We start from the raw sequence: 26,716 nt of genomic DNA, 5'->3' as shown, positions 1-26,716 counted from the left end.
TGATACATCATTTCTTACCAATCATATTGACAGAAATTAAAAAGTTTGACAAGTTATTCTGTTGATGAGACTGTGGAGGGAATGGGGGGAAGCAGGCACTCTCTAACATTGCTGTAGGAAATGCAAAATGGTATAAGCCCTAGGGGAGAGAATTTGTCAATACCTAGAAAAATTACATTTTTATTTACCCTTTCGCCAGGCAGTTCTATTTCTAGGGATCCTATCTCAAGGCAAAAATAAGAAAAGATGCACATATGAGGCTATTTATTGCAGCGGTGTTTGTAATAGCAAAAGTTAGAAACAATCCATCTGTTGGTCAGTACACAATTTGATGAATAACGTATACTACATCCACAACTATAGAAAGGAATGAGGAGTGTCTATACTATTGTAGAGTGACCTTCAGAGGAAAAAAGCAGGGTGGTGACTAATAGATATAGTGTGTATCATTCATTGAAGAAAGGGATGGGAATACTAATATTTGGAAATTTTTTTTAAAAAAGGATAAAACAAAAATTTAACAACAAAAAAAATGGTTATATGTAGTGTGATGGAGGAAACAGTGTGGTGGGTGGAGAGAGGAGCAGAAGCTAGACTTCTCTGAATACATCTTGTTTTGTCTCCTTAACTTGGAACCATATACATATTTTGCATAATTTTAACACAGAATTTAATTTTAAAAGATCCCTAAAAATGGAAACCAATTGAAACAGAAGAACCTAATTATATATTGAGTTGCTGATATAACAACCATGCAGGGAGGGGCTATTTCAAATGTCAACAAACTTGACTATCTATCGCTACTAGATTGTAATTAAAGGACAATGACATCTCTAAAAATATCTTAAATTGTTTAGAGTAATAGTATTATAGTGGTTATGTTGGTATTTTTATTCTAAGGTTTTTAAAAAATGTATTTTATGGGATAAAGCAAATGAGTGATTAAGATGGTATTATTGGGAATCCAGCCTTTGAGTGTGGTTTAAAGGAAAAACAGATGAAAGATAGCTAAGGCTAAGGAAACATCCTGTGATGGTAAATTTTCTAGCTCTTTTTCATGGCAGGGCCTGGAAAAATGACAAACCCAGTAGCAATGAGCACCCCTAACAATGAGACTGTAGTATCTAAATGCCATTTCCTACTAAAGTAAACCAAAGCTCCTTGGAAAATAGCTACTTCCAGGTCTGGGGCAGGAAATGTACAAGATGAGCTTGGAACATCTTGTCAATTTAGAAAGGAAAGCAGTTATCAAAAACTCCTGAGGGCGTCTTAAAGGACTCAGGAGCCAAAAATGGGACAATTTGAGGATCAGTAAGAATAATATCTACAGTGTATTGAAACACATTAAATATATTTAAATTTGAAGCTCACAGTAATACTAAAGAAAAATACTAATAGTTGGTCTGCTTTGGGGGATGCTAGTAAATTAACTCATTTTGAAAACTGGTAATAAGTGGAAAGACTCAAGTATTTTTCCCTGCCTTTCCTATATGAACTGTAGCTTAGAGTAACCAAGTAGTTGGTGATGATAAGTTTCTAATTATTGGCATATCCCAGCTCTTAAAAGATGGAGGAATGATAGAATGTCACTGTATCACAATTTTGCAATCTCTAATGAATTAAGGGATATAGCCAGTGACCATCAATGGTTGCTAATATCACAAAAAGAGAGAAAACCAGATAGTACCACCAGCTATAAGGTTGTCTTGCCAGAAAATTGAGCTGAATTGATCAAGCCTGTAGTTCTTGGTACCAATTTCCAGGAAATATAGGGGAAAGAGGCATGTATCCAATGACACCAAGAGGAGTATATCAGCATAACCCAGACTGTGGGGATTTCTACAGGCCAGTTTTGTCAACAAATTCATGTCAAGGGATGGGAAGATGGGGAAGGGAAGGAGGTAGGGGAACCTATAGCTTCAAGGAGATTTAAGAGACTGGTTCCAATGTAGGGACCTTATTTTGTTTATGATTCAAGCGAATAAAACATTTGGGGAATTTGAAAATTATATGTTTAATTAGATTAAGGAATTAATCATTTTAGAGGTTTAATGATACTGTGCTAATAATTTTTAAAATCTTATCTATAAGAGGTATGAGTTGAAATACTTATGTGTGAAATGATAGTACGTCTGGCCTTAACTTCACAATACCTCTGGTGGGAGGATAAGAGTATAAGTATTCATGAGTCAGTTGACAGTTGTAATAGTTATAAAAGTTGGTTCATTAACTTTCCTTATAACTTTTGTATATGTTTGAACTTTTTGTACTAAAATATATATTTTCTAAAGTTGTCCAATCAGTAGCCTTTGGGATATAACATGGAGTGAGAAACTACTCTTTCCTCAGCTTTTTATAAGCTCCAAGTGAATTTGAATCTTGCTGTTACTAAGAAAATACTTGCTACAATACTACCTACAAAGCTATATTAATCTATTATTTATAGCAACCATTTTGCCAGATTTTTTAAAATTTATTTTTTTACTGAGGTAACATTGGTTTATAACATTGTATGTTTCATGTGTACAACCTTATATTTCTACCTCTGTATATGCTACAGCATGCTCACCACCAAAAACTTAGTTTCCGTCTGTCACTATACAGTCGATCCTCTTTGCCCATTTTGTCCTCCCCTCCTTCCCCTGGCCCTTCTGCTCTGGTAACCACTACTCTGTTCTCTGTAGCTACATGTTTGTTTCTGTTTGGTTTGCTTTGTTCATTTCTTTTGTTTTGTTTTGTTTGTTATATTCTACATATCGTGAAATTCTACAGTATTTGTCTTTCTTTGACTTATTTTATCTAGCATAATACCCTCAAGGTCCATTAATGTTGTTGCAAATAGTGAAATTTTCATCTTGTTTATGGCTGAGTAGTATTCCATTATATATATGCATATATCTCACATCTTTATCCATTTATCCATTGATGGGCACTTAGGTTGTTTCCATACCTTGACTATTGTAAATAATTATTTTGCCAGATTTTAATACTTATTATGGTGCTTAAAAAATAAGACTAAGCATTTGAAGGCCAAAGAGATAAGGATGCTATAGCGCTCATGGTACAGAAGGAGGACAGAGGAAAAATTACTGTGAAGGAAGCTGGAGAAGGAGACTTTTTATTTTTCTGGCAGCTGCTTTCTTTTCCTTTTCCCTTCCTGTGGTCATTGCCATATGTATCTGTAGAGTAACCAGGTACTGACTGTGGGATGGATTCTTTTAGCCACCTCCCTATGCTTTACTCATTCTGCAACATGTTAAACTTTTGGGGAGATGAATCTCCAGTCCCTTATTAGAGCTTGTTGGACAGATGCACAGAGAAATTGACCAGATGAGTTCCCCATAGCCATTATTATGCTTCAGCGTGAGAAATGGTAAACCAAGTGTTAAAAATGGAAAGAGAAAGGGAAGAGTGAGTTGAGAATGAAAAACATGGTCTGGGAGGATTTGACTGGTTCCAGAGACTAGCCCTGGCAAGGACTTCTGGGGTCTCTATATGTGATTCGGTGGGCATGGGAGGTCATCCAGGCAAATGTTGGTATTGAGTGGTCCAGGCTAGCACTTATAAAATTGTATAGATTAAAAGCTTTTGCACAGCAAAGGAAACCATAAACAAGACGAAAAGACAACCCTCAGAATGGGAGAAAATATTTGCAAATGAAGCAACTGACAAAGGATTAATCTCCAAAATACACAAGCAGCTCGTGCAGCTCAATATCAATAAAACAAAAAACCCAATCCAAAAATGGGCAGAAGACCTAAACAGATATCTCTCCAAAGAAGATACAGATTGCTAACAAACACATGAAAGGATGCTCAACATCACTAATCATTAGAGAAATGCAAATCAAAACTACAATGAGGTATCACTGCACACCAGTCAGAATGGCCATCATCAAAACATCTACAAACAATAAATGCTGGAGAGGGTGTGGAGAAAAGGGAACCTTCTTGCACTGTTGGTGGGAATGTAAATTGATACAGCCACTATGGAGAACAGTATGGAGGTTCCTTAAAAAACTAAAAATAGAACTACCATATGACCCAGTAATCCCACTGCTGGGCATATACCCTGAGAAAACCATAATTCAAAAAGAGACATTTACCACAATGTTCATTGTAGCACTATTTACAATAGCCAGGACATGGAAGCAACTTAAGTGTCCATCGACAGATGAATGGATAAAGAAGTTGTGGCACGTATATACAGTGGAATATTACTTAGCCATAAAAAGAAACAAAATTGAGTTATTTGTAGTGAGGTGGATGGACCTAGAGACTGTCATACAGAGTGAAGTAAGTCAGAAAGAGAAAAACAAATACCATATGCTAACACATATATATGGAATCTAAGGGAAAAAAAAAAGTGGTTCTGATGAACCTAGGGGGAGGACAGGAATAAGGACGCAGACGTAGAGAATAGAACTGAGGACACGGGGAGGGAGAAGGGTAAGCTGGGACGAAGTGAGAGAGTAGCATTGACATATATACACTACCAAATGTAAAATAGATAGCTAGTGGGAAGCAGCCTCAGCACAGGGAGATCAGCTCAGTGCTTTGTGACCACCCAGAGGGGTGGGATAGGGAGAGTGGGAGGGAGACGCAGAGGGAGGGGATATGGTGATATATGTATGCATATAGCTGATTCACTTTGTTATACAGCAGAAACTAACACAACGTTGTAAAGCAATTATACTCCAATAAAGATGTTAAAAAAAATTGTATAGAGAGAACTTAGGCAGTGGTAAGAGTTCAGAGTCTGACCTAGTTACGCTGTGATTCTAGGAAATGAGCCGTTCATGGCAGTGAGGACAAGTGTTGGGTGTCGGGAAGAAGGCTGCAAGTATTTAGTAGCTTGGGAGTTTGAGAGAAGGCCCCAGTTCTTGCAGGTGGGGTGGGCAGGGCTGGGGTGCTAGGAAAGTCAACAAGAGAAATTACAGAATGGGCCTCACAGCAGGGGTTTGGGACTGTGGATTGGGCCAATATAGAGGACAGGAGGTATGGCACAATGAGGCTATCCAGATGACCATGACTGGTCCTTGATGTGCTATGTACCACCTCTGATTGGAAGCACATCTTAATTCTGTTCCTTAGTGGCGAACATGTCTGAGTTTTGGTATGTTTCCTTTTGTGGTTATGACTAGCATAGTAATAATCAATAGAACAGACCCAGCAGCACTGTAGGTGGCTGATCAGTAAATATATTGGCAGAGGGGAGAGTAAGGCAAGAGCAGGAGATGTGACAGGCATCGAGAAGGCTTTACAGACGAGGTACTATTTGAGTTGGTCCTTATGTAATACATGGGCTTTTTTTAAAAAAAAGAAAGAAGGACATTATAAGTAATGTAAACAATTTGTCAAAATCTTGGAAGTGAGATGTCATGACATGTATTTTGGCAACCGTAGGTAGTTCTGGCTGCATTAAGGGCATGGAGGATGTGAGATAAGATAGGTTATAGAAAGGATCTTGAATATCAAGCTGCAGTTTATCAGTCTGTGAGTGTCCTTATCCTAAAGCCAAGAGGTAACAACACTCATGGTTATTTTGTAGGAAGTGGTCTTTACGTGCTTTCTTGAGCCCTGATAGTAGCCTTGCACTGAATGGAACAGGCCCTAGGAGTGCTCTGGTATCAACAGCTAACTGTAGGCTATTTAAGTAGCTCCCTTTACAGGCTCACATTGGAAAGGCCAGTCCTGAGGACTTCTAGTCAGTATGACCATCTAAACAGATGCGGTCAGGGTTCTGCTCACTTCTGGATAGAAAATTATAAGACAGATTTTTTAAATGTAAGTGGAGCTTAAACGCAGGAAAGAGGAATCACCAAATGTCAGCAATATCCAGAACAGTGAGCAGGAGTTGACTACATGCCCCGCTGGGCCTGAGCTGGAAGGGTGGAATAACTGAGATTGGGAAACAGGTGTGTTTTTTTGTGGGCAGGCGGGGAAATTGAGAATTATGTTCAGGAGGAAACTTGCACAAGCCTCTTAGCCTCATCCACCAGAGGGCAGACAGCAGAAGCAAGAAGAACTCAAATTCTGCAGCCTGTGGAACAAAAACCACATTCACAGAAAGATAGACAAGATGAAAAGGCAGAGGGCTATGAACCAGATGAAGGAACAAGATAAAACCCCAGAAAAACAACTCAATGAAGTGGAGATAGTCAACCTTCCAGAAAAAGAATTCAGAACAGTGATAGTGAAGATGATCCAGGACCTTGGAAAAACAATGGAGGCAAAGATCGAGAAGATGCAAGAAATGTTTAACAAAGACCTAGAAGAATTAAAGAACAAGCAAACAGAGATGAACAATACAATAATTGAAATGAAAACTACACTAGAAGGAATCAATAGCAGAATAACTGAGGCAGAAGAATGGATAAGTGACCTGGAAGACAGAATGGTGGAATTCACTACTGCAGAACAGAATGAAGAAAAAAGAACGAAAAGAAATGAAGACAGTCTAAGAGACCTCTGGGACAACATTACATGCAACAACATTCACATTATAGGGGTCCCAGAAGGAGAAGAGGGAGAGAAAGGACCAGAGAAAATATTTGAAGAGATTATAGTCGAAAACTTCCCTAATGTGGGAAAGGAAATAGCCACCCAAGTCCAGGAAGTGCAGTGAATCCCATACAGGATAAACCCAAGGAGAAACGCGCCGAGACACATAGTAATCAACTTGCCAAAAAATAAAGACAAAGAAAAATTACTGAAAGCAGCGAGGGAAAAACGACAAAAAACATACAAGGGAGCTCGCATAAGGTTAACGGCTGATTTCTCAGCAGAAACTCTACAAGCCAGAAGGGAGTGGCATGATATACTTAAAGTGATGAAAGGGAAGAACCTACAACCGAGATTACTCTACCCAGCAAGGATCTCATTCATATTTGATGGAGAAATCAAAAGCTTTACAGACAAGCAAAAGCTAAGAGAATTCAGCACCACCAAAACAGCTCTACAACAAATGCTAAAGGAACTTCTCTAAGTGCGAAACACAAGAGAAGAAAAGGACCTACAAAAACAAACCCAAAACAATTAAGAAAATGGTCATAGGAACATACATATCGATAATTACCTTAAACGTGAATGGATTAAATGCTCCAACCAAAAGATACAGGTTCGCTGGATGGATACAAAAACAAGACCCATACTTATGCTGTCTACAAGAGACCCACTTCAGACCTAGGGACACATTCAGACTGGAAGTGAGGGAATGGAAAAAGATATTCCATGCAAATGGAAATCAAAAGAAAGCTGGAGTAGCAATACTCATATCAGATAAAATAGACTTTAAAATAAAGAATGTTACAAGAGACAAGGAAGGACACTACATAATGATCAAGGGATCAATCCAAGAAGAAGATATAACAATTATAAATATATATGCACCCAACATAGGAGCACCGCAATACATATGGCAACTGCTAAGAGCTATAAAAGAGGAAATCGACAGTAACACAGTAATAGTGGGGGACTTTAACACCTCACTTACACCAATGGACAGATCATCCAGACAGAATATTAGTAGGGAAACAGAAGCTTTAAATGACACAATAGACCAGATAGATTTAATTGATATTTATAGGACATTCCATCCAAAAACAGCAGATTACACTTTCTTCTCAAGTGCGCACGGAACATTCTCCAGGATAGATCACATCTTGGGTCACAAATCAAGCCTCAATAAATTTAAGAAAATTGAAATCATATCAAGCATCTTTTCTGACCACAACGCTATGAGACTAGAAATGAATTACAGGGAGAAAAACGTAAAAAACACAAATACATGGAGGCTAAACAATACGTTACTAAATAACCGAGATCACTGAAGAAATCAAAGAGGAAATCAAAAAATACCTAGAGACAAATGACAATGAAAATACGACGATCCAAAACCTATGGGATGCAGCAAAAGCAGTTCTAAGAGGGAAGTTTATAGCTATACAAGCCTATCTCAAGAAACAAGAAAAATCTCAAATAAACAATCTAACCTTACACCTAAAGGAACTAGAGAAAGAAGAACAAACAAAACCCAAAGTTAGCAGAAGGAAAGAAATCATAAAGATCAGAGCAGAAATAAATGAAATAGAAACAAAGAAAACAATAGCAAAGATCAATTAAACTAAAAGCTGTTTCTTTGAGAAGATAAACAAAATTGATAAACCATTAGCCAGACTCATCAAGAAAAAGAGGGAGAGGACTCAAATCAATAAAATTAGAAATGAAAAAGGAGAAGTTACAACAGACACCACAGAAATACAAAGCATCCTAAGAGACTACTACAAGCAACTCCATGCCAATAAAATGGACAACCTGGAAGAAATGGACAAATTCTTAGAAAGGTATAACCTTCCAAGACTGAACCAGGAAGAAATAGAAAATATGAACAGACCAATCACAAGTAATGAAATTGAAACTGACTAAAAATCTTCCAACAAACAAGTCCAGGACCAGATGGCTTCACAGATCAGTTCTGTCAAACATTTAGAGAAGACCTGACACCCATCCTTCTCAAACTCTTCCAAAAAATTGCAGAGGAAGGAACACTCCCAAACTCATTCTATTAGGCCACCATCACCTGATACCAAAACCAGACAAAGATACTACAAAAAAAGGAAATTACACGCCAATATCACTGATGAATGTAGATGCAAAAATCCTCGATAAAATACTAGCAAACAGAATCCAACAACACATTAAAAGGATCATACACCATGATCAAGTGGGATTTATCCCAGGGATGCAACCATTCTTCAATATATGCAAATCAATCAATGTGATACACCATATTAACAAACTGAGGAAGAAAAACCATGTGATCATCTCAATAGATGCAGAAAAAGCTTTTGACAAAATTCAACACCCGTTTATGATAAAAACTCTCTAGAAAGTGGGCATAGAGGGAACCTACCTCAACATAATAAAGGCCATATACAACAAACTCACAGCAAACTTCATTCTCAATGGTGAAAAACTGAAAGCAGTTCCTCTAAGATCAGGAACAAGACAAGGATGTCCACTCTCGCCACTATTATTCAACATAGTTTTGGAAGTCCTAGCCACGGCAGTCAGAGAAGGAAAAGAAATAAAAGGAATACAAATTGGAAAAGAAAAAGTAAAACTGTCACTGTTTGCAGATGACATGATACTATACGTAGAGAATCCTAAAGATGCCACCAGAAAACTACTAGAGTTAATCAGTGAATTTGGTAAAGTTGCAGGATACAAAATTAATGCACAGAAATCTCTTGCATTCCTATACACTAATGATGAAAAATCTGAAAGAGAAATTAAGGAAACACTCACATTTACCATTCCAACAAAAAGAATAAAATAACTAGGAATAAACCTACCTGAGGAGATAAAAGACCTGTATTCAGAAAACTATAAGACACTGTTGAAAGAAATTAATGATGATACCAACAGATGGAGAGATATACCATGTTCTTGGATTGGAAGAATCAGTATTGTGAAAATGACTATACTACCCAAAGCAATCTACAGATTCAATGCAATCCCTATCAAATTACCAATGGCATTTTTTACAGAACTAGAACAAAAAATCTTAAAATTTGTATGGAGACACAAAAGACCCCGAATAGCCAAAGCAGTCTTGAGGGAAAAAAAGCAGAGCTGGAGGAATCAGACTCCCTGACTTCAGACTATACTACAAAGCTACAGTAATCAAGACAATATGGTAGTGGCACAAAAACAGAAATATAAATCAATGGAACAGGATAGAAAGCCCGGAGATAAACCCACGTACCTATGGTCATTTAATCTATGACAAAGGATGCAAGGATATACAATGGAGAAAAAACAGTCTCTTCAATAAGTGGTGCTGGGAAAACTGGACAGCTACATGTAAAAGAATGCAATTAGAACACTCCCTAACACCATACACAAAAATAAACTCAAAATGGATTAGAGACCTAAATGTAAGACTGGACACTATAAAACTCTTAGAGTAAAACATAGGAAGAACACTCTTTGACATAAATCACGGCAAGGTCTTTTTTGATCCACCTCCTAGAGTAATGGAAATAAAAACAAAAATAAACAAATGGGACCTAATGAAATTTAAAAGCTTTTGCAAAGCAAAGGAAACTACAAACAAGACGAAAAGACAGCCCTCAGAATGGGAAAAAATATTTGCAAACGAATCAGTGGACAAAGGATTAATCTCCAACATATATAAACAGCTCATGCGGCTTAATATTCAGAAAACAAACAACCCAATCAAAAAATGGGCAGAAGACCTAAATAGACATTTCTCCAAAGAGGACATACAGATGGCCAAGAAGCACATTAAATGCTGCTCAACATCACTCATTATTAGAGAAATGCAGATCAAAACTACAATGAGGTATCACCTCACACCAGTTAGAATGGGCATCATCAGAAAATCTGCAAACAAATGCTGGAGAGGGTCTGGAGAAAAGGGAACCCTCTTGCACTGTTGGTGAGAATGTATATTCATACAGCCACTCTGGAGAACAGTATGGAGGTTCCTTAAAGAAGTAAAAATAGAATTACCATATGACCCAGCAATCCCACTACTGGGCATATATCCAGAGAAAACCATAATTCAAAAAGACACATGTACCCCAGTGTTCATTGCAGCACTATTTACAATAGCCAGGTCATGGAAGCAACCTAAATGTCCATCGACAGACGAATGGATAAAGAAGAGGTGGTACATATATACAATGGAATATTACTCATCCATAAAAAGAAATGAAATTGGGTCATTTGTAGAGATGTGGATGAATCTAGAGACTGTCATACAGAGTGAAGTAAATCAGAAAGAGGAAAACAAATATTGCATATTAATGCATATATGTGGAACCTAGGAAAATGGTACAGATGAACCGGTTTGCAGAGCAGAAATTGAGACACAGATGTAGAGAACAAACGTATGGACACCAAGGGGGGAAGCGGTGGGGGTGGGGTGGGGATGGTGGTGTGATGAATTGGGCGATTGGGATTGACATGTATACCCTGATGTGTATAAAATGGATGACTAATAAGAACCTGCTGTATAAAAAAAAAAAAGCTGGAGAAAAAAAAGAATTAGGTTCAGGTTTGGATGTGGTAAAGTTTGAGTTCCTTATTAGATATTCAAGGGAACGTGTTCAATAGACAGTTGGTTATAGGAATTAAAGTTTAGGAGTGAAGTCTGACTTGATAGACATTTTAGAGTCACCACCCTATAGGTGGAATTTAATGCCATAAAATGGCTAACAGACAAATATATTTGTCTTGAAATAAAAATGCTTACCTTGTTGAAAATGTTCTCTTATAGGCATTTCTTCATGAGGCTTTGGGGTTCAGATTTGTAGTATTTGCATTTTCTGGGAACCCGTAAGTAGAGGTAAAGTGGTCCTGGGCTGATAATCTTCCTTGGTTACTTGGCAGAAGCCATTATTCTGGAAGAACATCGTCTCTAATCCAACTCACACAAGATTCCCAGATAAAGTCCCCCTTAACCACAAATTCACAGTTCCAAATTTAATAATTGACATGGAAGCTGCCCTTTAGGGACAAACGTTATTAGGCATAACAAGCAACAGGATTAGACCTCCAGGAACTTCAGCTAATTGGAATTACAGATACATAGAAATGTATGTTTGAAACGACAAAATGTGTAAGAGAAGGAGTTGAAAATATGAAAAAATACAAACACTATCCAAAAAGTCCAGACAGATTTGAAAAGGACAAATAGAACTTCTAGGAATGAAAAATGTTGTCTCTAAAATTAGAAAATGAAAAACTCAAGGTTGGGTTAAAGTGTGATTAGACGTGACTTACCAAAGGATTCGTGAAGTCCCACCTGTTAGTGTGCATGCAGCAGCAAGAGATAAAGCAGTAGAGAATATAAAAGAGAAGCTAAGACACGAAGAATAAAATGAGAATCCTCTACTAACCCAATAGGAAGAATTCCAGAAGGAGAAAAAAGAGAGAATGAGGAAGAGGTAATATTCAACAAAAAAATGGCAGAGTTTTCTAGAATTTGAGAAAGACATATGTCATATAAATGAAAGAGACAATGCTTCATTAGGAAGCATTTTGAGCAATCGGCTCTGCATGGCTGCTGCCATCTTCTAAAATAATTATCAATATCTAAGAAAGTTTCACCGTTATAAATAATGCAGTCAATTGGAATCTATTTTTAAGTTTCTTTTTCCTGATGAATTACAGAGCTTTGGCTATTTCCATATCCAGTATGACAGAGTGTTGGTGTCATTAAATAATGATTCAGACACAGACCAGCCTTTTAGGATTATTATAAAAGGATTAAATTTCTTCACACTTTGAGACCTTCCTTGATAGGCAAGTAGATAGGAGGATTCTCCGGACCACATTTATCTCTCAGACTTCTAGCTTGCTGGCAGTCTGATAAGTTATTCACACCCGTTAGAATATGGTGAGTATAATGCAGAGCCAGGAGACAAATGGTTTCATCGTTCTGTTCTTTTTCCTTTTGATTACATGTGCTATTTTCATGCAGGACAAGCCAGGATGTACTTTAAGCCCCTGGAGCCTGTTTCCTTGAAGGTTGCTAAAAGCAATTTTAAAAGAATTTTAAAAAAAATTCTGTGTTCTGCTGACTCAGGAGAAATGTTGTTTACCAGTACACATAAGTAATTGACAGCAATCTAAATCGTTGGTTCTCCATAATTCACTGGCTTCGTTTTTAGTTTATCACCTTTGTGATTTTTTTGGAGCATAATTCAGTTCTTTTTTTTAAGAATTTTTTAAAAAATATTTATTTATTTGGCTGCTCCGGGTCTTAGTGCAGCACACGGCATCTTTGTAGTGGCGTGTGGGATCTTTAGTTGCGGCATGCGGGAATCTTTTAGTTGCAGCATGCAGGCTCTTAGTTGCAGGATCTAGTTCCCTGACCAGGGATCGAACCCGGGCCCCCAGAATTGGGAGTCTTAACTACTGGACCACCAGGGAAGTCCCTCATAATTTAGTAACATTTATGTATTGTACACATGGGTATGACTATATATGTCTAAGTATGTTTGGTGCTTGGTACATAACTTGGTTCAGTTGTTATGTATTAAAAACATTTATATTCTACAAGAAAACTTTTTATATACCTTTTTTTCTTATTAGCTATGTTTTTAAAAATTTTTATCTTGAGATCTTTATTGTATGGTCACTGTTATTTAAAACTGAGTTTAGACCTTCAAACATTAAGGGGATTGAAATTTTTTTATGAAAAAGAATAGTGTTGTATCTAATTTTGAATCTAGTTTATTTTTAAGCTAATGCTAATGATCTGATAACCTTTAGTGGATGGCAGTTCGGTCTTACAAACCTTTAAGATTTCTTGAAAATCTGAGACTCTGTAATTCACAACTGTTACTAATGTGTGTGTGTTGTGTCCTTTTTAAGCCAAGGCAATAAGGGTGCAGTGAAAAGAACTCTAGTCTAGGTTTGTCCTTTGGGGTTCCCATTCTGTCATGAAATATCTGGGAGTGAGTTGAATTAGATGATTTCTAAGATATATCCTTGACTTTAGAATTCTGTGATAACTCAGTTTCTTTTTCATTTTTGAAGTCATAGTGTTGTATCACAACCTCCTCAGGAGGTTCCTGGGTGTAATCTGAAATCGGCCCCATACATGGAGGGTAGGGAGAGATGGAAGAAAGAGGCTCCAGGTTGGTAGGTGGCAGGTTTAATAAGCAAGGGGACTTTCATGTGAGGCTTGCCTCTGGCAGCCACAAGATGGGTAGATCCCCACACTGCCTGCCAGAATCTTAAAAGTATACAGAGGCCTTAACTGGGCTCGATCACGTATACTGTCCAGGTGGTCTCAGCACCACAGTACTATCTCAAGGCTATGTCCTTGGGCAGCTTCCAGCACTGGGAAGGCAGGCGGAGCACACATTTCACGGATGGGGAGGGGGTGAGGGACCTCCAGTTGCTCTTGCCCAGCTAAGTGGTCACGTCCTCTTGATAACCTGTCTCATCACATGGAAACATGCAGTAATATAGCATATAAATTATTCCCATCTTCATCAATCTAATGAATGTTAGAAAAGTAGTTTTGTGTAATGAATATTAGAATACTTAATTTCAGTCTGAGGATTAAGTAAAGAATATGCATTATTAAGTTAGTAGGGAAAACAGTTCAAAAGTGCCAGGTAACATGTACACGTTCAAAATCTGAAAGGTGAATTGAGCCACATTCCACATTTTTATTACAAGCTTGTTATTTGGTGGGGGAAGTGTGTGTCAGATGATTTTTAGTTTAATTAAAGTGTATATAAATTATTTTTTCATCAGTTGTAAGGTCATATCTGTTAAAATAACAAAAAGGAAGAAAATATTCTTATTCTGCCCTTTTGTGAGAGAATATTTGAGGGTATGAAAAACATTGTTTTCTTTCTTGAGATATTTAAGAGCTTATCCTGAAACACTGGAACAAAACTAGACTGAGATAGTTATGTGAGGTACTTGGCCACACATTGTTTGGAACAGACGTAGAACTTGCTTCATCAGCCATGTTACTGCTGCTGCACTTGGTGTTTGTTTTCCTTCAGAGACTGTCATTTCATGTGGGCTTTCCTTTTTTCATGGGACTGGGAATCTTGAATATTTAAAACAATTTTTGTGTAAATCTTAGATTGTATAATTAATACAGTGTGTAAAATTCAGAAGTAAAACTGTCTTGAAGGTGTTGGAATTGTTATCACCAGGTGCTACTAGAGAGTTAAATGGGTCTCTGGCTTCTATTGTAGATGAGGCTTTGGTTTCTGTTATTTCTGGGGATTTGTATACATGTTTGGATGCTAAAATGGAAAACTTCTGAAGTGTGCATTTCACAAATAACAAGTGTTTTTTCAGTACACTACTATTTTAACAGCTTTTGAGGTATAATTTACACACTATAACATTCACCTATTTTAAGTGCTCAATTCAGTGATTTTTTAGTGAATATATAGAGTTCTTCAGCCATCACCAAAACTTTAGAACATTTATATCACCCCCAAAACTCCCTAGTGCTTGATTGCAGTCACTTCTTTCTCTTATCCCTATCTTGATCTGCTTTCTGTCTCTAAAAATTTGCCTTTTCTGGGCATTTAGTGTAAATAGAATCATGTATTATGAAGTCTTTTGTGACTGGCTTCTTTGATTTAGCATGATTTTGCAGTTCATCCATGTTGTAGCATGTATCAACAGTTCATTCCTTTTGTTGCTGAATAACATTCCATCATTATGCTTTTTTACATTTATTGTTAATATTTCTATTATGTCAGAATTATAGAATTCGTGAGATTACAGTATTTTTCAATAGAGCTTCCTGTAGTGATGGAAATGTTCCATGTCTGTACTGTCCAGTGTAGTAACCACTAGCCACATGTGTGTTGGGCACTTGAAATGGTTAATGCAGTGAAATGTAAGAGCCAGAAGGATGTAAGGGAGGTTAACTTTGCCTAGCAGTTTCCTTCTCAAACAACTACTCCTGCCTTGAGTCCTCAGAGCAGGATGCCCTAGGAGCCAGGTTGCCTGGGGTCTTGGGCCATGCAAGTAATATCTTCGTGTGTGATGAAAAGAGTTGGCAAACACTGACTAGGGGCCCCTTCTCTATCCTCCCACGCTGCTGTAGGCATTGACTGGATGAGATTGGCATTGCCTGCTTGTTTGTACTCTTCCTCAGTCAGACTCTCTTATTTTATTATTATTTTTGCCATAGGGTCTTGCACAGTGTCATGCACATAGGGGCAGCCAGTAAATATTTGTTGATATACTATTGAATTATCTTTGTCTCTAATCATAGGTGTCATTATGGTTCACCTTAGCACTGAGAAGAGGTTTCTTTCTTTAATGTTCATGTAGATGTGACTTGGCCTCCCACCATTACCACCACACAACACCTTTTAAATAAAGACTTTTATTCTTAACTTTAGGCAGAACAAGATTATCTTGTGAAAGTCATAGGATGTGTTTAGTTGATAAGCATCACCATTAACTGTGTTTGACCAAGACTACACTTCATACGCAGAATTTAAAAGAGAAAGGGAAGCCTCTGTGTACTCCAGTCCTCAGCTCTGGCAGCTGCCCATCTGGACAAAGGCACAGGATGATGATGATGCTGGCTTCGGTGCTGGGGAGCGGCCCCCGGGCGGGCCTCTGCTCTGGCCCCTCCTGGGGCCCGCACTCTCGCTCCGGGCCCGCTCCACCTCGGCTGCTGACACGCACCACGAGGAGATGGCACAGGGACACGCAGGAACACGGCAAGGCTGCCATCTCCTTCTACAACCAGTCAGCCCTCAACGTGGCAGCTGAGGAGCCATCTGTCACCTCACACCAGCCATGATGCTCTGTGCTAGCTTCTAAGTCTTCTCCGCTAGACTCTGAACTTGTTGTGAACAGAACCCTATCTTATTGTTTTGTTTATACCCAGTGCTTACTTACAAATGCCTTATATACTAATGTATGTTGAATGATCTGTCTGGAATGATGGCGTATGGAGTAGGGAGCTAGAATGAGTCTTGGTTCTTAATGGTTATTAATAACATACCTAACTTTTTAACCTAAAGATGTTGTGAAGTGTTATTTGAAGAGGTTTGTGAAGAGTTAACATTTGCAGTTCCATGATTTTTTTTTTTTATAATAACTGCACATTCAAACTTTCCTTAGAGTCAGAGAGATTCAGTAACTTGGTCAAGATTACCAGTAAGTGTCAGAGCTTGGAATAAACCTGTGTCTGAGTTGGAAGAGCTCCTTGTATCTACTGTGCCTTGCAGGTTTTCCAAGTTACAGCACTAAATTGTTGACCAGGGCTGAAACTGAGTATATTTGGAATCTTCATGGCTCATTATTTATCTCAAAATTTTTCTTTGGCATTCACGTTATGTTTGATTATTGATAGATAGAACCCTAGTTTTGTGATATTAGGGGTAATGTGCCTTATATAATAATACAATGTTTTAAACCTTGCTGTGGTTCCTGGGGAAGGTTCACCACACAATAGATGCTTTTCTCTATGTTTCTTTACATTTTATCTCTCTCTCAGGATTCTCATATAGCTAATATATATATATGTTTTGTGAATAGGTGCACCTTTAATTAAAACAAAATAAAAAGGAAACAGGATACCTAAGTTTTTAAATGTCAGAAACATGCTACAAATCAAATGTTAGAACTGAAAGAAACATAAAGGATGGTTTGATGTATACCTTATGAGGAAATGAGGACTTGTGATATTATTGCAATTTTCTTCTGAAGTGTTTTAATCTCAAACTCATTATGTATGAGGCAATAGCTGGAGTCCTGGGGAATGAGGTAGAATGTAAAACACTTAAAGTGTGTCCTATTCCTATTATGAAGAAGCTCATAGATTGGTAAATAGAAGAAAACCAATTTTAAAAAAAGTAATTAATAGCAGTTAACATAACATTTCATAGTACAATTTGTGATTCATTTCAAATTAATTACAAATACTATAGGAATTCAGGAATAGGAACAAAATCATCTAGGTTGATCTATGGCTGAGGTAGAATTTGTGAATCGTTCTCAAAGGGTGTTTGGAATTTGAAATAAGCAAGCACAAGTGATAAAACATTATTTTATTGTTTTCCTATGGCCAGAATTTCTTTTCTAGGTGTCTAAAAGAAGTATTTAATTGCTAGGTTGCCTGATTCAATTGTTTTTTCCATGGTTACAGCAGAAACATATTAGGGTGTGGTTCCTTTCTTTTTGAAATATAACCTGTCTTAACTTCCCTAAGACATCTGTCATATAAAGAAGTGATGTGAGATTGTATAATCTGGCACCGTAGCTTTCTCTGTATGACAGACATGTTTCCTTTTTGGGTGGGATTCCTGCTTACCTCACCAGCCTAATCTCTCATCACTTCTCTCAGGTAGCATTAGCCAGATCCTCCAAAGTTTCCTGTTTTCTTTCACCTTGAGAGCTTTGGGTGTGTTGTGCCTTCTGCCTGGATCACTTGCCCCTTTACTTGATTGTCTCCTCCTCATCTTTTCAGGCTCAGACTAGATGTCTTTTTTTTTTTTTTAAGGAAGGCTGCTCTCGCCTTTCAAAAACTGAATTAGATACCCCTGCTGAATGTTCCCATACCATCCTGACTTCACCTAATTCCACTGTTATTTCCAATTAATTTGTCACAAGATAGTAAGGATGCTTCTTGAGGTCAGAAATCTTAACCATTTTTTTCCTCCCACTGCTGTATCCTCAGTGCTCTAATACATTTTCAATAAATATTGGTTGAGTAGGAAAATCTCTTTGGGGTTAGACCGAGCACCTTTCAGGTGTTTAATAAATATCTAACAGATAAGTTTATTTCATTAAAATAGTTTGTATTGGTGGTTCTGAACTATTTTAACTGAGATATAGTATAATCATCTGTGTGAAAATCTTGATATACAGTGAAGGAGTTTCAGTACAGTGAACTTTCAGAGCATATTTGTTATGTCAGCGTTTTAGATTTTCCTTCATGTTCTTTTATTGAGTGTGCCTATTCATACTGCTGTACCCGCTGTTTTTGGTGTATATGTGCGGGGGTGTATTTGTATGCTTCACATTTTTCTATATCTTACTTTTTATTCTGTTTTTGTTTATGTTTGTCTCTTATAAGCAACATTTAACTAGATTTTATTTTTTTATTCATTTTGATAATCTCTTTTAGTCGGTGGTTTTAATCCATTTATGTTAATTGTAATTACTGATATGTTTGGACTTCTTCCATTTTTGTGTTTTCTGTTTTTATCCTTTGCTTTTTTCTTTTCATGCATCTGCCTTCAATTGAATAATAGTTTTTGTTATTTTCTATATTTCTTGCTTTTATGAATGCTGTAGGTTATGTTTCCATTTTTATATTTTTTGGTATACACCATTAAGTTTTTAGGATACATATTTAATTATACTTTGCCAGTGCAGTCTAGAGTTATCCAGTATTTTTTCCTCCTATCTGTATCAAAGTTCTTAGCATGTTTTATCACCTAAAAATATCCTTATCCAGCTTATTGGTTTTTTTAATGTTTGAGTTGTAAACTTTTTTAACCCCTCAGAAATTACCTTTTAAATGATTAATAGTTAACACTTTATCAGTTTCTGTGGTAACTTGTTTTGTGTAGCCCATGGATCCCCTCTGTGTCTATCTTTCTTTTTGATAAACTGCATTTTGTAATAGCTCATCAATAAGTGGTAAATTTTCTTAGCTTTTGTATGTCTGAACTTTTCCTTCGTTTTTGAATGATGGTTTGGCTGCATATAAAATTCTAGACAGTTATTTTTCCTCAGCTTTTTGAAGATATTACTCCGTTGTCTTCTGACCTCTATTGCAGCTGCTGAGAAGTGTGCTCTCAGTCTGTCATTCCATTGAGGTAATCTATTTTTTTCCCTCTGATAGCTTTTAAGATTGTGTTTCAGTTGTTGAAAGTATGTACTTTCTATACAGTGTATGATGTGGAGTCATGTTCATACAGTCTAATACTCTTTTTTCTGTTTAATTCTTTTTATCAAGGTATTACCTGCACAAAGTGTAAGCTCAATTAATTTTTACATAAACATATATCCAGGTTACCAACACCTAGTCAAGATACAGAATATTTCCAGCAAGTTCCAAGGCTCCCTGTGCCCCCTCATAGTCAGTACACTATAGATAACCACACTCTAAACTCGTTCAGTACTCTTTCATTTTGAAGATACATATCTCTTTTCAACTCTGGGAAATTCTCAGCAATTATCTCTTCAAGTATTGCTTGTCCACTATTCTCTCCCATCTCTTGCCTTGGAACTCCATTGGACAAACACTGCAGCCTCAATTTATGTCCCTTAACTGCTCTTTTCTACTTATCTTTTTGTCTGCCCATATTAAGTTCCAGGTAGTTCATTGAAGCTATCTTTAATTTACTAAATCATTCTTTCACTATGTCGACTGTAGAATATATCCCATTGATTGTTTCTTGTTATTTCATTCATTGTATTTTTCATTTCCAAGATTTCTAATTAGTTTTTTTCCTTTCAACCTGATGGTGCTTTATGTCTGTACATTATTTTTCTTTTTTAATCTCTTGTTCTTGTGATGGATCTTATACCTTCATTTCTATTTCTGAACATCCTTAAGATATGTATTTTAAAATCTTTGGTGGGTTGCACTAAATGGATTGCATCTGAAATGAATTTCTGTTCCAATTACTGATTTTTGTGGTTTCCTTTCTTAGCATTAAATTTCTTCATGTTCTGGAACTTTGTCTTGCAATTTACTTTTGAGTGGAATGTTTCTGTTTTAGTTTCGATGTCTTCCCACCTGTCCCCTGAGTCTCCTTTTCCCCACCCCTCAATCTAGGGATTTTGCTATTGATATTTGGGATATTGGCAGACAAAGTAATGGAACCAGAGGGTGGCTTGACTCTGTTCTGGTATTGAGCTAGTGTTTTTGTTCCCTACCTTCTTCGACCTGCATTTCTGATATAAAGCCATAGTTCTAGTCGAAGGTTTTGGTTGCAGCCAGCCCTAGCTTTAAGCAGAGAATCGATTTGAGTCCCCTGCTTCAGCAGGCCACTTTTAGTTCCCTTTGCTCCAAAGGAAACGACTGTACTTCACCCTTCCTCCCCACAGCCTGCTTGTAGCTCCAGAAACCAGCAAGTCAGGTCCTGCTCAGCATTTTTGAATATCTATACTGTTTCTGTTGCACAGAAGTGTTTCTTATTTGACCTTAGCTGTGTCTTTGATTTTCTCTCTTTATGCTTATTAATATGTTTTTATTCATTTGTGCTCTGTGGTGCCGACAGGGTTTCTGAACTCACCTACAGTGTTAACCCAGAGGTGTTATTAATTGTAAAACTGTCTTCTTAAGGAATAATAATCAAAATATATTAAAAAGGAAGAAATATGGGGTCTGGAATTGATTTGTTTGGAGGAAGATATGCATCCCTTGCTGTTCTCTATAAAATGCGATTTCATTTTTAATGTTTGCTTAATAATCTCTATAATCACTTTTTTATTATAACAGATATAACTTAGGTCCATTATTAAGCTTTTGGAAAATGCAACAAAGCATACACATATACACCACAGAAACACACACGCAATATGAGAATTACTTGTAATTCCACAGCCCAGAAATAGCTGTTGAATGTTTTGGTACTTATTATCGTGTTTTACACACTTTACACACACCATCTCACATAACTAATATTCATATTTTAAAAAACAAAACAAACCCAGTCTTGTTTTGCAGGTGAAGCTGTGAGTACTGGAGATGCCTTATGTGAAATAGAGACTGACAAAGCTGTGGTTACCTTAGATGCAAGTGATGATGGCATCTTGGCCAAAATAGTGGTAAGTTTTTATTTTGATTGTCTTCAACAGGATGAAGATTTCTTAAACGTAAAGTTCTTTGAAATTGAGTTACTGTTTATTTTTACCTCTTTGTTTATAGTGTTATAGTATATCTACATAATACATTTTAAATTCAAATGTTTAAAATATTTTAGTGTTAACGTCTAATAGTAGCCAGTAATGATCAAACAACATAGAACTATTTCAACCATGATAAAGATACTCAGTGTTTTGGGTTCCCTGGTGGAAAATGAGAAGCATTCTGGCCTGAGGGATGAGAGAAGTCTATTTGAGGTGGAATTTGAAGACAAAGAAAGCAATAGGTTAAAGCTTAGAGCTAGTAATTTCCAAGTTTATAGTTGGTAAAATTTTAAAAAAGAAATGTTTTACTCTAATGGCATGAAAGCAAGAAACCCTGTCTTCATCTATCCCCAGGACTCCGAAACCTGGAAAGTGTATAAAGTGACTGTCTGCTCAGCTCCTTTCTCTAGATAAGACTATTTGAAGTCGTCCTATGCAGAGTCTTGCTTGTGGGTTTCATAGCCACACTCAGTGTCCTGGTCTACTTCTTACTCTTTCTTACAGTTTTATTCATCCTTTACATTTTTATAATTATTTTAAAATACAATTATATAAAAAGATACGTGTATGGAATATTTCATATACTTGAATGTAGTTGACAATCTTATCTTTTGATAGCATATTTTCTGTTCCATGAGCAAAAGAAAATATACTTGTGGGTCTAGCAAAACCAAAGTCATTTCCTTTTAGATCTAAATTTTAATACATTACAGTAATTTTGAAGGCTCTTCTCTGAACATACTTTGCTTTATAACTAATTAAAAATATGAAGCTGTAACTTGGATACTTTAGTGGCATTATTACAAGCTGAAGTTAGTACAACCCTTCAACCAAAATGTGTAGCAATACAAGAGAGGTTACTTAATTAATGGAAGGAAATATGGAATATCATGTAGCCAATGAAAAATTGTTTCTAGGAAAAATATGTGATTTCTTTATAAGTTAACAAAAATTCAAAAAATTTTTGGAAAAATGCTTTTACAGTTGTGTGTGGATGGTGATTACAATCTTGTAGAACTTTAAATAAAAACATAAATACAGAAAAGATTAGAAAGAAGTGTTATAAAAATTTGAGTATTTGTCTTTGGGTAGTGGAACTAAGTGATTCTCCTGCTCTGTTTTTTTCTGTTTTTCTCTATATTCTAAATTTTCTATAATAGGCATGTTATTTTTATAATGGAATATTAGAATTTATGTGAAAAAGTAAAGTAAAATAAAATGCTTAAAGCCTGTTTAAGGTTACATGGTATACTCACTGCTGGAGCGTGTTTGTTTCTTAACGTGTAGGACGTTTAATAGACAGCATGGTATAGCAGCTAAGATTGTAAGCTCTGGAGTCACACGGCTGCCTGATTCATATAGCTAATAAGTTCTGCGGGTTACTAGTTATGTCACGATTGGCAAATTCTTTAACCTTCATAATAAAGTGGAGATAACTATAATACCTAGGTCATGGGGTAGTAGTAGAGATTAAGTGAGATAATGCATATACACTCATCACAAGACCTGTCACCCACCAGGTGTCAATAAATATCACTGTTCCCATTATTATTACAGTTATTCATTCAGTCTTGGTGACCATAAGCCCCCATTTCAGTCTGTATATTTGTCTAATAATTTGTGTTGGTTGTGACTAGACACTAAGCATCCATTTGTGCCTCTGTAGTTTGATTTGTACAGATAAGCTGCACGTCTATTAGTAGTCCATTGTTGATGTGGTTTTAATTCTGGGCTACCAGCTTACCTCTGCTTTGACCATGCATATAATGCCTTCCTTCATACATTCTATTCAAAGACCATACCTTGGGATGTCATACTTGATATTTTATTTTTTACATTCTAATTTGTCAGACTTCCTTTGCTTGTCATCTTTGATATTAATAGCCATGTTAAAACACATTGTTGAACATACTTCTAGGAGGAAGTATGAATGGAAGGCTAAAATTTCTGTACCTTTATAACTAGGAAAAAATAAGTGTTCGTACCAAAAATAGTTTGTTTCACTAATTTAATGCAGCATTTTGAAAAGGATAAAGGTTGTTTGAATTACCATATGTAATAAATGCAGCTACATTTTATTGTGTGTGCTTTTGGCAAGCTGTGTTTTTGGCCCTAGTTCTGGATTGTTTGGCTGTGAAAATCTTCCAGAATTGACAACATTTTCCACTCAGGTGCTTAGTAATGCATTTCAGATTACTAATGATGTCATAGGTCAGTAGTGACTGTTCATCTGGCCCCAGAGCTCTGAAGCGGTGGGGGTGGGGGGGGGTGTGATTTGACAGCTTCTTTAGCGGCACAAATAGCTGTTTCCTTGCCAAAGACTGTATGTTTGTAGTTTAGGGCTTTGTGCTTTATTATTATTCCACATGCATTTTGGATAACAGGAATAGGAGTATATTCATGTCACAATGTGTGCAATTTTATGGGGGAAAAATGGAGAAAAAAATTATGGTGGTTTTACTGATAGTGTTTTGTTTTTGTCTTTTTTTTAGCCTTTCACCCCACTCCATTCTCAACCACCCCACTAGCAAGTTACAACTTTGTCTTTCATTGTGGAATAATTCTCATATTTTAGCACACATAATAAATGATTTTTAAAGGGATACATATAAGAGATTTTTACTTTCAGAATCAAGGAGTTGGATAATTGAGCTTGTTAAAAGGCAAGTGATGATATAAAACTCTAGTTTTTAGTTTGCCCACATTTTGAAAGATTAGGAATTATAACCTATTTTGCTCTTCATAGGGATTTATTTCCATAGCCTGTGAGAGGTTTTTATACTCTCCCTCTCCTCCCAATTTTATTCTTTTCTTTGTACTCATAATTTTTACATCGGAATTCCATTTTAAATGTAAAATAATATTATTACATTTCAATTAGAGCCAGAAAAAAAGCTTAGAAGCTCTTAATAATATTAATAAAGAATAATTGGTATCAGTGTAGATAATTTTATGATTTATTTCCAATTAAGTTAATTGGAGAGTTGTTGAATTCTCATTTAATCACTAGTAAGTTGTCATGCAAAAACCTTAAATTATTACACATAGATCAGTTCATAAGTTTAGTCTTAAATTATTCAGCAAATTGGATAGCAGGTGCTTTAAATGGTAATGTAATAGAATATTAGGATGACATTTTTGGAGAGTTTATTAGAGATTGTGTAGTTTGGCTTCAAATGTATTTAGGGTTACTATATAATTTGTCATACAAGTCAGGATACTTTCGAGGGTGAAGAGGGCGTAGGATGTTAGGATTATTTAAACTTATATAATTAAAAAAAATTTAAACTTACATAATTTTAGAAAATTTTAGTTTATTGACTGGCAATGCATTCATTGATAGAGTTTTATTTTATTGGTAAGCAGTTACTCTTCAAAATAATTTTCAGAAACAGAATTCTTTCTAAAACCTACCATCCATGGATATTAAAACAGATTTTTAAAAAACTCTTTATTGATCATCTGAATATTACAAAAACAACAGATCATAATTATTTTTGGTATTGTTCCTCAAATTCAGTCAATTTCTTGATTGTTTCTCACTCCAGTACTGTGTCACTGGTGTTTTCAAAAGAATGGATTTTTTCAGTAAGGTTTTATTTTTTTGTTAGATTCCCTCCTCCCCTCCATTATTTTTTATTAAATTGCCTGCAGTCTCCTTCAGTGTTGCATTTTGTAGTTTGAAAGTTAATGGTTGAAATTTGAAGTTGTAAGACCTTCAGTTGATTCTTCTCTGTAGACTGTAATATTTTTAACTGAGAAAATACCCTCTCAGAGCTCAGAGCAAATTCTACTAATTGGGAGATACTCTCAGTTCTAATTTTTTTAATACTGAAATGGGTAAATGACATTGAAGTAGTAAATCAGTCTATGTTCCCCATGAATTAAAAGTAAATCATTTATAGTCTACTCTTCTTTTTTAAGCTTCTTTGTAAAAATAGTAGCACTGTCTTGAGGTGCTGTATGATCATTTTTTTTTTAAGTTTAATTTTTATTTATTTATTTATTTATGGCTGTGTTGGGTCTTTATTTCTGTGCGAGGGCTTTCTCTAGTTGTGGCAAGTGGGGGCCACTCTTCATCGCGGTGCGCGGGCCTCTCATTATCACGGCCTCTCTTGTTGCGGAGCACAGGCTCCAGACACACAGGCTCAGTAATTGTGGCTCACGGGCCTAGTTGCTCCGTGGCATGTGGGATCTTCCCAGACCAGGGCTCGAACCCGTGTCCCCTGCATTGGCAGGCAGATTCTCAACCACTGCGCCACCAGGGAAGCCCTGTATGATCATTTTGATTGAGCGAATATAATTTACAGGTTGGGTACTGATCATACTGAATGTTGTCTCTAGTGTCACACTGCATTGACTCCTTGCTAACTAGCCCTGTGATCTTGAGCAAGTTATTTAACCTTTCTCTGCCTCAGTTTCCTTATCTGTAAATGGGAATAATAATAGCACTTCATAAGGTTTTTAAGAGAATTAAATGAGTTAATACTGTGCTAGAACAGTGCCCGGCACTTGAGTACCAGACAAACTGGTATTCAAGGACTTAGTGAATGTCTCTTCTCCCCTCTGCATTTTAGCTTGTCATTGATTTGTTTTCTGCTTCATTGTTTCTATGTGTCTTCCTTTTAAACCAGAGTTCATTGTGCATATAAGTTAAATATATATATTAAAGAATAAAAACAATTTAAAACTGTATAATGGTTCAAACTATGATGGAAAATCTGTACTGTTTTCAAACCAACTAAGCCAGTCATGTGACTCAGCTTATCTCCACTAACCATTGTACATGCTCCTTCAGTACTCACTTAGCAGCTCTCAAACTGTTCTGTTTTAAAGAAGAAAAATATTTAAATAATTTCTTAACTTACTGATTCTTTTTTAATGTCAGAATCAAAGCAGACAGTATTTACCAGCACCTTTAATGGAGTGAACCCTCTCAAACAATTTCTCTGTTGGGAAATACTGCTGTAGATATTTTGTGTCTTCAGCATCTCATATCCTTGGGTACACTGGAGCTTATTAAGGGGGCTGTATTTATAGCACATTTGCAGATAATACATTTCAGCTTTTGGGGATGTCTCTGGTAAAGGGGACTCATACTAGGGGTCTGGGCCTAGGGATAGAATTCAGACTCTATAGGTATATGTATATTGAGAAATAGTTTGTCACAGAAATAGTTTGTCTCAATGTCTCACGTGTCGCTGTTTACCCAGCCTCATGCTGGGCCTTTTGGTATGAATTTCCAGCGCTTCCCAATCAGGACACTCCTCTGTAGTTCAGTCTTGATCCATGATGAGTATATTTTTGTT

At 36.5% G+C, this 26,716-nt stretch overlaps 1 protein-coding gene across 4 annotated transcripts in view; it reads left to right on the top strand.

Annotated features, from left to right (window-relative positions):
- PDHX (pyruvate dehydrogenase complex component X) overlaps nt 1-26,716 on the top strand; it is a 184,247-nt gene that overhangs the window by 10,560 nt on the left and 146,971 nt on the right. For all 4 annotated transcript variants that reach the window (XM_007181062.3, XM_007181065.3, XM_007181061.3 and 1 more), the window contains exon 3: nt 21,226-21,326. In XM_007181062.3, coding sequence (XP_007181124.1) covers nt 21,226-21,326 — 101 coding nt within the window. The remainder of the gene's footprint in view (nt 1-21,225; nt 21,327-26,716) is intronic.

The sequence above is a fragment of the Balaenoptera acutorostrata genome, chromosome 9 (assembly GCF_949987535.1).
Source record: "Balaenoptera acutorostrata chromosome 9, mBalAcu1.1, whole genome shotgun sequence".
Lineage (NCBI taxonomy): Eukaryota > Metazoa > Chordata > Mammalia > Artiodactyla > Balaenopteridae > Balaenoptera > Balaenoptera acutorostrata.
The sequence above is the reverse complement of the archived record's forward strand: the minus strand, read 5'-3'. Positions and strand labels throughout refer to the sequence as shown.